This window comes from Corvus brachyrhynchos, unplaced genomic scaffold (assembly GCF_000691975.1).
Source record: "Corvus brachyrhynchos isolate BGI_N302 unplaced genomic scaffold, ASM69197v1 scaffold4, whole genome shotgun sequence".
NCBI classification, from domain to species: Eukaryota; Metazoa; Chordata; class Aves; order Passeriformes; family Corvidae; genus Corvus; species Corvus brachyrhynchos.
Window position 1 is genome coordinate 6191177 of NW_008237878.1, and position 12291 is coordinate 6203467.

Sequence of the window (12291 nt, forward strand, 5' to 3'; positions counted from 1 at the left end):
AAAAAAAAAAAGGCAGCTGCAGATTGTTATTGCTTTTTAGCTCTTGCAGCCTCGAAGTCACACAAAGGCAGGGGAGTCTCCCTACACAGAGTTCAGAGGGACATAAAAAAAGGAGAGATGGAAATGACTAATACAGCTTTTGAATAGCAGGAGATCTGGCCTATCTGCAAGACCACCACCAGTTCAGGCCCAGTATTTTTATACAAACACAGTAAGAAGCCAGCACAGATCTCCTTTCACAGCAGGTAATTTTCTCTCTCTAGGAGTACAACAGTCCTGTTGTGTGCCTTGACTGATGCAGCGTTTCCAGTGTGTGTGCCTGGGACAGAGCTACCAACTATGCTGGGCTACACTTCACTGAACGAAATCTCACATAAGGAAAACTTACACCATAAACTTTTTTTTCCTTAAACAGCAGCTGTTTAAAACTGTTTAATGGGTTTATACATTGAAAATAACCTAACAGATGTCATCACACAGTTCCACAACGTATCACATGGCATCTGTCACACATGCAGCATGTAAGTTCCATTGGTTGTGTGCATCTCTCATACAGAGGCTTTGCATGACAGGAGAAGACTGCCCAATTTAGGGATGCTATTACGATATCCTTTTTTGTAAAATGACACACGGCAGGTTTCTAATTAAATTTTAAGTAGAAATGCACTCCCAGCTCTTGAATAATTCAAACTGTTCTATTAACCAAGGTTCTGAAATGCCATTGAGACATGAGCTCTGGACACAGCAATGGACAGGGGAAGAAACAGCACTTGGAAGCAGAGCAGCGGTTAGCTGGGCAGCGGATAGGGCAGGGTACGCATAAAGGACAGCTGAAAGAGCACATCTGTTCCTGGAGGAAAGTACTGCAGGCGAGAACGGAAGGAGAGAGCAGCGTGTTCTGCATGCAAATGGGGCGAGACACGTGCAGGAGGCAAGGCTGGGTTCGGTACCCAGTCATCTCGCTCTCAATGCACAAGCACACGCTGTTCTCCAAGTCACGTCCAGATCTGTGAGGACATGCAGGTGCCTGCTGGCACACCAAGAAAAGCGCCGCTGAGCACTGCCGGAGCTGAGAGCGGCTGAGCCAGAGCACGGCCCAGGGATGCGGCACCATCCGCCCGCCCCAGCATCGCTGCCCCACGGCCAGGCCTGCGAGCGCCCCAGGGCAGCGAGAGCACGGCCAGACACGTGTAGCAGCACCGACAGTGAGCAAAGGGCTTCGGAGACCTAAGCTGGGATGGCCCTTGCCCCACAGAGCATGCACTGTGCCTCAGTGGGCAACCCAAGCCATGGCTCTGCTGCAGCTCTCAGCCCTGTGTGAGCACAGGTGTTTTTTAAGGTCACAGAAACAGGAGCGGGGATAAAACGAGACTTGTGCTTTCTAACTGCAGACCTCAGTCAGACCTGCTGAGAGTGATACTGGATAAGGGAGGAGGGATAAGGCTGAAGCCTGGTCCTTGGGTAACACTTAATACATGCCCCACAAGACACTTAAGAGCAGGAGCATGTGAAATAATCTCCTAAGCTACTGGAAACCCTGCAATGTACCTCCTCCTTCCTCCCATCCCTCTCCCTGCAGGCATCTCAAAGCCAGTGAGGGGCTTGGGGAGAGACTCCTGAGGGGACTCAGTGTTCTCACAAAAACACTCCACAGAGGAAAGCGAGCTCAAATGCCAATGAAACCCATTTTGGTCATGACTTCTCAGGAAGTAGCAGGACAGGGTAGGCAACAGGACAGCTGCCCAAGGGACAAAACCTGCGGTCTTCTCTTGGACCAAATCCCCACTGAAGCCACAGAGGGAGGAATCCAGAATTTGATCCAGGGAACCCAGCTCTGACCCAAACCCTAAGATAGCCTTGACCTCGGTTGGACTCTTGAGACCCTAAAGTTGTGCTTAATAGACAGCAACAGAAAAAAAGCAAGAGAGAAGAGAGCATAAAAGGGGGAAGGTGAAAAGAGGGCGTGAGGCAATGGGAAACTAGATGGAGGCAATGCTTTTCCCAGCTCATAGTAGCTCAGGAATAAAAGCTCAACTGTAACTTGGTTTCTAAAGCCTGTGCTTGCTCACGATTCACTGGGGACACATCAGGCACTGAGGTGAGAAAATAGAGCTGACGTTTAATCTCAGGCCCTCTTAGTGAGTTGTGTCAAAGCAGGAAGATAGACCCCTGCATCCTTCCACTTCCCCAGAGTCCCTGCAGATTGAAGAGGAAGAATGGGGTAAAAATATCTTACCTGTTGCTGGTCCCAAGTCCAGGCTGGAGTCATTGAGCTCTCCCCCATCTTCCCAGAAGTACTGTGGGGGCTGCAAGATCTTGGACTCCTCATTCTCCTCGCTGGCAAAGCCCGACCCTGGAGCAGCATGCAGAGAGCCAGGGGCAAGGTCTGGCTCTGCAGCCTCCGGGCTGGTTTGCTCGTGGGAATTCATGGCCTCCAAGTGGGACATCATAGCAAATTCCAGCAGGGAAGTTGATGTGAGGCCATCGGCAGTTGGGTCCTCTGAGGAGGCAAGGCAGAGGCACAAGGTCCCTGCATAACGACAGTAAACACACATCAGAGAGAGGAATGACACCCACTGGCTTGTCTTCCCCTTTCAGCCTGCTCCTGCCAAACCAACCTGCCCCGAAAATGGGCTGTGCTCTCAGCTGATGAGAAAAATTACAGTATTCTGGGAAACATCCACAAGCATGCAGAGGAGCATTCACATCCAGGAGGAGTCTGTACCAAGCAATCACCCAGCCTGGGGGACCTCTCTTTCTGGGGTGATGATTCACCCTCTCTGAGGTGTTTTTGCCTCTTTAAAGGATGGGGTGCCTTGTTAATCACCCACCCTGGAGGGGAGGTGGAATGTCTTATACTTCAGCCATGAAACTCTGGCCTTATAAAAACAGTGACAGTTTGTATCAGACTGTCCTGATCTGCAGCTATATTATATTCAGCTGGACTGATTCAAACCAATATTATTTACAACCAGTATTGATCGTGTTTTAAATCTGTAGGGTAAAAATCTATTTTTTTTGTTTGAACTTCAACGCACTCACATTGTTGGTCTTCATAAGGAAGGGCTGACTGTTACAGGCAAGAATTATATTGTGACAACAGCAAACATCTACCCAACACTAAGCAGGGAAGCAAGCTGCATTTTGCACTTTTCTTTCAACATTATACTCTTATTATTTCCATTTTAACTATTAGAAGGATTGACTGACACTTCTTGATTCCTAGATGAGACTTTAATTGTGATTTGTGTCAAGGTACATTCACATGCATATTGAACTTCAATCAAAATGCAAGAAAACAGCACCTGGAACTTGGCTTTATTCAGCCGATAAATACCATTATAAATATGGAGGCATACGGAAAAAATAAAATTACCAAAAGCTGTTTTACATTTAAAACAGTTTTGTTAAGCAAGCAAAGTAACTAATTTGGGTGAACTGAACCATTTGCTTTGCAGCCCTCTATTATTCAGCACATCAAAACTAGAAGATCTCATCCTCTCACAGCTGATTTTTATTCATAATTAGAAGAAAAAAAGGACAAATTTTCTTGCTTTCTCAGCTCAGACTCAGTTTCTCAATTGTTAATGAACTAGTCACTGAACTGAACTAATTGAATAAGCTGAAATGAAGACTAATTTGGTATTTTTCTTTGATAACTGATTTTCTAGACAACAGAAATGCAGCAGCTCTAATCCATCTGGACTTCAGTCAAATATCTGATACAGTGCCTCATGCAGAATTACAAGAGACACAAGAAAAGACACCTATTAGCAGGAGAAGTGTAAGGCATTGGCTACACAAAAAATGACAGAGGCTTGTGCTGGAGGGAGGCTACTAGTGGAGTTCCTCAAGGTTTGTCCTTGGATCTGCTGTTCTATCACATTTTCATAAATGACCTTGGAACAAAAAGTAGGAACATGATAATGAAATTAGCCAAGGACACAAAGCGAGGAGACATCCTCACTACACAGAAAAACTGTAGGTACAGCTAGGTAATCTTGAGAATGGGAATAACAGAAATATTATGAAAAGAAATAGCATAAAGTGGTAAGTTGCCCCCTTGAGAACTAGCACAAAACATTTCTGATACAAGATAGGAAAACATCCATTAGAAATGTCTTAAGAGGAAAGAAACAGCTCTGAGATACCACTGGAATGCAGATGTGAAAATCCTTGCAGAGCCGTGAAGCATTAGAAACAGAGATTTTCCAAAGCACTGCTGAGACATCACCTGGGTGCTGCACACAGATCTGGATACACATGGCCTGAAATGATTTAAGCAGAGCTGAACTGCCTTCGGGCAAGGGCACAGAAGAGGCAACCTCCCAATGTTGCTTCCCACCACTGTGCCCTACAACTCCACATCCCAGAAACACAAATCCAAACCAGGGCATGTGCTAAGATGAGCTATGGGGCAGTGGCAGATGGGTTGGCCCTGGTGCATTCATTGACAACATTGGCTTGTTGGCACAGGAAGGTTGGGAGTCACTGCTCACCTGACAGACTGATTACCAAACCTGTCCTGGAGATGCTAGAAGCCAGAAATGCATTTCTTAAGTCTTCTGCCTGCTCTGACTCTCTCCACCTTCCTCCACTATTCTCTGAACTCAGCAAAATCCAATATTGGTTACCCTTTCCCATACACACTTGGGCCAGGCTTCAGCACTTCTCAATCTTGTTTATTTTTGCCCTATTGATCCAAGGCAAGATCAGCTGAGGCCTGAGCTGCAACAAAAAGGGAATGGCAAAAGAGGCAGATTATCAAAAAGGAAGGAAGCTGCTACAGCATCACAGAGCCAACCAAGCACCTCAGGGCATCTCTAGAGATGTGCTAGTTCTCAGGCCATGGACAAACAGTGAAGTCCACAGCTGGAATCGAGAACTCACACATCCCTTGTGCATGAGCACGGACCTGGGAAGACCTGGCCAAGCCAGCCCCGTGCTGACCCAGGGGTGCTCAGCACGTTTGAATGCGAGCTTCCCCAGCTGACAGACAACACCTGCATCACTGAGCAGCCCACCAGAGAGAGCACTCATCTTGAGGAGCTTACAGCTTAAGCAAACATGACAGAGAGCAGCAACAAGGAGAAAAGAAATATATTCTCCAAGTTATCCAGCAAAGGAGAGCAGAAGAATAGGGAGAGACCATGGCAGGTCCAAGGCCACATGGAATATTTGGTTTATATGTGACTGCAACTGACTGCCTGGATCCTGAGCAAGCTCCTTATCCACCCCAATGCCTCAGTTTCCCCTGACTCCCATTAGCAGAGAAATGGCTGATGTGGCACACTACAAAACACATCCTGGGTCTCCCCAGCAGCAGGGCAAAGCCTCAAAATGTACTTCTGCGCCAGCATCTACACTGCCTCAAACCTCTGTTTCCATCAGCTGCACCCTGTTTGGGCTGACTCCAGAGCTCAGCCACAGCCCATCCCACCACTTCTACAACAGACATCTCATGGCAGGTGAACCTGGTAATCCAGAGAGCTATTTCCATCCATGTGGGAAGCTCGGATGCTGGGAGTTTGTTTACCCTCCTTTAACTCTGAAGTGTTTACCCAGTTAAAACCCCTTAAGCTGCATTATCTGGTTTACCGGGATGCTGCGCTGTCCTCAGCCCATGATAAAACTACACCACCTCATCCCTAAGAATGAGTCATGCACAGCCTGATCAAGACAGGTGTCTCCTGGGGCAGATGTGAGTAACACCTTGGGGCCTGATCTACAGGCACAGGATGCAGAGACTGGTCTGGGGGAACCCTCTGTTCCAGCACAGCCCAAATACCCCAGAGCTAACAGCACCACCACACCAGTACCTCTCCAGACACCATCCTGACACCACTTCATTCATACCTTCTGCACCAGCAGCAAAAACTCAAAGGCTTGGGGTGCCAAAAAGCAGCCCCAAGACTTGCCATCCTCCCCCTCTCTTTCAAGCCTCTCATAAAGGAGCTCCATGCAGCTGTCAACTCCAAGGCAAAGAAAGAATCAAAGCATGAGCTGAGCTGGGAGGCAGGGGAGCACAGCTGAGAGAGGAAATCTAATGCCCAAGACCACAGTTGCAGGCCATTTTCCTCCTGGGATGGGAAACAGGGATTAAACAACTTCTATCAGCCATCAGTCTCCCGATTTTGTATTCTAAAAGGCAGATCAAGTGATAGGAATAAAGAAACAAATGAATAAAGCCCTGCAACTGTAGATGGGAGGGAGCAGGGAACGGAGCCAGGGCTCACCAGCTGCTTCAATGGGGCGTTTGTCTCTCATTTCTATTTTTGCGGCACCTCTGCGTAACCTGGAGGAGATGAGGCTCTGCATGCTAAAGAGGGCAGCCAGCCTTCGGGGAAACAGCAGGGCTGTGAGCACGGGAGGAAAAACCCTCCCAGAGCAGACAGAGGAGCGGCAAGAAAGGAGAGAAAGTGGGAGAGGTAGGTGGAGGGGGAGAGGGAACAAAGGCGGAGAGCACCAAAACCAGGATGGGAGTGCCCGCGCTGGCTGGGCGCTGTCCTGCTGCCAGCACCCACAGAGCTGACGTGTGGAGACAATGCAAAAGATGTTTCACCTCTATAAGGAGCAAAATGGGGCGATTCCTACAGCAGAGAATAATGATGCAGTGTTACCTTTCTGAGGCCACTGAAAAAAAGCCAGCCAGGAGGATACAGATGAAACGAGTTTGCTAGTGCTGCCTTTACTGACCCCTCAGAAAACAGTTCTAAGTCAAAGTGGCAAAGCTTGTTCTGTTCAGCTCAGCAGAGGATTCAGCATAACAGCCCCAGACAAGGAGATGGGGGAGTTCCACTCAACAGTGGGGAAAAAAAAATCTGAAGAAAGAATATCTGCCATCTTTCTCACAAAGTGCTGTGAATTAGAGCATTTTCACAATTCTAAATAATTCTAAAAGAACCCCATAGTATTTTCCACGTTAGCTGACCAAGAATCACTTCATGCCTTTGCCACAAAGCAAGTCACCTCTCCGTGGGACAGGGCAGCTATTTAAAAGCTCCCAAGTGGCCTATTGAACAGGACTGGAAGTGAAAGATGAAATAAGTAATTTCTGTGTCCAGCTGAAATGAGAAGAGAGATTTGGGGAGATGAAATGGAATCTGGCTGTGACTGTCAGCCTTTAAAATTTTTTTGCTTTTTAATTAATAACAAGCAAACCTCAATTTCTCTCCAAGGAAACATGCAATCATCCCTTAAGATGTCATCACATTGACTTGATCTATAGAGGGGCTGGAGTGCTCTTCAGTTTACCCAACAGAAGGTTGGTTTTACCTCTCCTTCCTGAGTGTTGTGGCTACACCACAGTGCCACGGAGGCAGGATCAGCCTGCTGAGAGGAAGAACATGAGGCAGGATCAGCCTGCTGAGAGGAAGAACATTTGCCTGGAGCACACCCTGATGTACCTGTCTGTCACCACCAACTAGCAGAGCCTGCACTCCCCATCCAAGCACACTTGTACAATGGGTACCACGGAGGGAGGTCAGAGCATCTTGGTATTGCCAACACAGCAGCCACAAGAATGTCCATCTGGCCCTGCTACCGTTGACCTTCCTTTCAAGCCCACCCCACACCCAGGAGCTACCCAACAATGTTATTTCCTAGGAGAGCTGGGTCAGGAATGGGTCATTTACTGATAATCAGTTAGGACAGAAACACAATGACCAGATGAGGGAAGCATCTGCCAGGGATATTCCCTCCCCCAGACCACCGTGCCTGGAAAGGCCGGGGAGCAAGGCCCAAGGGCAGAGAGGAGAGAGGCCCCAGGGCAGAACGGCCAACGGCACAAACCACTTCCAGAACATAGCAAAATGTAGGGTAATTTAAATAACAAAAAAGGATCCCAACCATGGCCAGTGGAGGAAGAGAAAGAAATGTTGTTTGACTGAGGGATGTCCAAGCTGATTCCCACACAGTCACCTGGAGCCTGTGCACTCCAAACCCTCAGCAGCTTGCACAGGGAAGCATATGGGATGACTGTGTATCAAACCAAGTTCTTTTGGTGCTCATTCAGAGTTACAGATCATACCTATTCTGAGACACTCCACCTAAGAGACCTCTCCCATTCCAGCTCCACACAGCCTTAAGGCTGCTCTCCCCTAGACTACTTACACACCCAGCCATGGCCCTAATCTCCGAGATCATTTCCAATTAGGGCTTCAGAAAACAAGATCAGACTGCCATCCTCCTCTGGTACTGCCAGCAACCAGGTCCCTTACTGAGCGTCCCTCTAAAACCATCCCCCTTCCTGCGGCTCCAGTACATTTTAGAAAGCAATAGAAAAAGCACTGGGTCTGCAGGGAGCACATACGTACCAACCTACACCAACACGAGGGTCAAGACACAAGGGAAGAAGCCCTTGCAATGGGACAGCTCTTTAGAGGGATGTTGTGCCAGCATCTTTAAGCTTTTACAGCTCCTTACAGCAAGCATAATGAGAGCTCCAACACCCAGCTGCAGGGAGTGCGTGCCTGCACGTACTGAGTGGGCACTACCTCGCAAAGAACGGCCAACATCTGCTCCCTTGGCATTTCAGCAGAGAACATCCCCAGCACGCAGGCCCAGGTATATCCATGGGAAACAGCAAGGCACTGCCAGGGGATGCACCTGCTTTTGCAGGTAATTGCAGACGTGCCCTTAGGCAGCACTGGGGCCTGATGTCCAGGAGTGCTGGGCATCCTCATCCCCAGCGCCAAAATGAGTCAGGTCTGCTGTCCTGAGGATCTGTAACATCAGGACTGCTCTAAACACCTCCCTCCATTTGCACACAGGAGACTCCATGCAAGCAGGTCACAGACCCTTCAACAAGACTGCCTGTCCTCCCCCCTCCGCCCAACCATTCATGGCAGGACTCACAATCTCACTTGGTTTCAGTCTCCCCAGACTGTTTGCCTTCACTCCCTCCCCAGATTGTCTCGTAGCCTTCACACCTCCCTCCTCTGCTGCTGCAACGTCTGCTCTCCTCCACGATTCTCGCTATCGACAATGGCAGCTCCCAGCTCGGGGCCAGGGGAGACGCAGCTCCATGGGAAACAGCATTGGGTAGACAGTTCTACACAGCAGAAGTGAATTTTCTTTCTTCAGTCACCTTTTATAGGCCTCTTCAAACAGCTCATGGGCCCCCAGGGGTTAACAGACCACAGGATGAAAGCCACTGATCTAAGAGAAAAACCACAGCCCACAGACTTCTTTGCCCTCTCATAGGCCCAAAGCATTTCATCTGTCTCACCAGGCCTGTGCTTCCTCTTCTCCCTCTGCCCCAGCCTGGACTCCCTCCGTACCCCACAGTGCTCAGCCTGATTTCCACCACACTAAATAAAGGCTTGTGGCTGCTTCTTCTGCAAGGGCTTCCTGCCCGGGCAGAGCAAGCACTACCTCAGGTGCCTGAGTGACTTCCCTTGAGACACGGTTGCCTATCAAAATGTAACTGAAACCTTTACACCTCAAAAGGTCTTTAAAACTCCTGGCACAACACTGAGCACAAAATGGTTACACTCTACTCCAGCCCCTGCAGCAGAGCAATGACAACCATCCTGCCACACACCGCACCTCCAAGATGCTCCACTCTCCAAACAGCCTCATGCATCCTAGGTAAAAAAAGCTCATGCAAAGGTTTAGTGGTCCCACGGCACATATATGGGTTCTGACTACCTTCACAACACCAGGCAGGACAAGAAGAGCCATGGTTGCAGTTGGCATATAGAGGGAGGGCTGCAAAGGTGGTTTCCCAACACTAACAAATTAATCCCAACCAAGAATGTACATCCAAAGCCTGGTAACCACAACAGGGCTTCACCAGGCACTGGGACAGTGGGGGGGCTGATCTGAGCCCCAGCAGGGTGTACCTTCCTTGCCAGCATCCCTGGCCCTCTGAACAAACCAATACACGTGTTTGCTTGGCCTCGGTGCAGGCTGTGCTCGTGTGGCTGACAAATAGCCTCTCTCCATTCTTTTGGGATTACGTGTTTCAGTAGTGCCCTGGTTTCGACAAACAGCCAGCAAGAACGAGGAGTCAGTTCACCCAAGCACCAGCTGCAAGCCATGATGCACCTTCTTCCAGCCCCTCTGCCCCGGCCCTGCAGCGGGGCTGTCAGTGCTTCTGCTGCTCACCCACGTACCCATAAAATGCCGGAGCTTCTTCCATGCAGAGTGAGTGGGAAAACTTCTGTGCACTCTGATCTCCAGCTCACCGCCAGCAGCTTCCCCTTGAGGGCTTAATGTAGTTATTTCTACCCCTGATGCCTACAATTAAATGAACATTTCCTTATGGCAGCGAGGCCGCCAAGAAAAAACAGACAACAGGGAATTTTCATTCATCCTGATCTATACTCACTCATCTCTGGCTTGTTCACACAATGCTAACAAGACATCTTCTAAGCAGGCAGAAAGAGAAAAAAAACCTTAAATAGCCCACATGCAGACAAGCACCTGGGGAGACAAAAAGAGGAAGGAGACCAATTCCCTCCTTCCCTCCCTGCAGCATTTTTCTACTTGCAAGACCAAAGGGGCTCAGATACCCTAGAGCCTGGAGAGATGTTTCCACACTCTGCCAACAGATTTGTGCTGCCTGGTGGTCTGATGGGACCTTGACGAGGCACATGCCCCATTTCAGCACATCCTGCAGGTCTGTGGAGGCTCCCAGTCCAGGGAAACATGTGGGGAACCACACACAGTCAATCCAGTTCTTTCTCAGATATTAACTATTGCTGTCCTGTGGGACTGGAGAAGTGAGACCAGAGTGCACTGAATTATTTCAGACTGGAACTGATCCTGAACCACCGAGCAAAGCTCGGTGAACCGAACAGAGCCTGATGTACAAATTCCCAGCAGTCTGCATCTCCACTTCTGTCCTCCCATCCAGGCAGGAGCCCAGTTGGCTGGGGACGCCTGGCCAGCTGAGTCCAGCCCCACAGTGCTGCCACAGCCCACCAGGATTACAAATTTCACTGGGCTAGGAACTGAGCTGTCCCTCGGAGCTGCTCCTCACCTCCCACCCCTATGCCTCTCCCTACTAGGGCAGCAGAGAGGATCACAGGGAAAGCCAAGGACCCAAATCCTCCGTATCACCACCAGCTGGACAACAGTACTAGAAAGTTTCTAGCAGCCTCATCAGAATAGGAAGCATATCCTCCCCTCAGCACAGCAGTACCAGCGGTGGTCCTTTTGGCTGCCACATTTTAAAACCACCATGAGGTCCATCTTCCTGTGCAGAGCAAATGTAGCTTTCAAGCTATGGGGATGGGGCCAACCCTTGCTGGCAGATTGGCAGGGTGGGAATGTGTTAGCTCCCCCCCTCACATCTTACACTCTTCTCTGGAGGAGGCAGAGGTTTGGATGGATTTGGGGACAGGGGGGCGGCTGAAGACCCTTTGCCAGCTGTGCCCAAGGTTTTCCCTTAATGTGGACAACCTGCCTGGAGGAAGCCACAGAACTGGCTCCCTGCTCAGCTCTGGAAAGACTTACTGCTTCTGTGCCACAGAGTATTGGCACAAAACCCCAACAGGTTTTCAGATTCATTTTGCTCTTTAAGCTCACTATTGTTTGCAAACCTAAAAGGCTTTATGTCTTCTCTTTAGGGAGCCCCAGATGACAGAGACTCACAGCCCATGGACAGAGTGTCTCCACAGATGACACATTTCCCCATGAACGTTTTCAGGAGATTGGGGTAATAGGAGAGATGTGCCAGGGGACTGGATGTCACTGTATCACAGCTCGGTCGTGCTGGAAGACAGTGACTGGTTGGTAAGTCAGCCCTTCCCTCCCTGCCAGAATGACTCAAGACAAAGACTCCCCCACACTTCACATGTCCCCGTTCAGAACTCCTGTTCCACAATAACCAGATTTCCGTACAAAGGGATGGATTAGGGAGGAAGAGGACAATCTCAGCCTCACGGGTCTTTGGGGGATCCCTTTGTTGGGAAATTTCCCCAGACTATTTAAAAATAGAAGCAGAGCCTTCATAACTATTCCAAATATAATTATTCCTGCACTTAATTGCCTTTCCCTGGCACCCTACCTCTCCTCCAAATTTCAAGAGGAGGCTCTTGGAGAAACGCGGAGCAATTTGTGGTTGTTCCGTTCTTTGTATCAACGGGTCTTTGGGGGATCCCTTTGTTGGGAAATTTCCCCAGACTATTTAAAAATAGAAGCAGAGCCTTCATAACTATTCCAAATATAATTATTCCTGCACTTAATTGCCTTTCCCTGGCACCCTACCTCTCCTCCAAATTTCAAGAGGAGGCTCTTGGAGAAACGCGGAGCAATTTGTGGTTGTTCCGTTCTTTGTATCAG

At 49.1% G+C, this 12291-nt stretch overlaps 1 protein-coding gene across 1 annotated transcript in view; it reads right to left on the reverse strand.

Moving 5' to 3' along the window:
- The window catches only part of PODXL2 (podocalyxin like 2), a 19067-nt gene extending 16497 nt beyond the window's left edge, over nucleotides 1-2570 (reverse strand). The window contains exon 1 of the mRNA XM_017732517.1: nucleotides 2237-2570. Coding sequence (XP_017588006.1) covers nucleotides 2237-2555 — 319 coding nt within the window. The 5' untranslated portion in view covers nucleotides 2556-2570. The remainder of the gene's footprint in view (nucleotides 1-2236) is intronic.
- Nucleotides 2571-12291: the final 9721 nt, after the last annotated feature.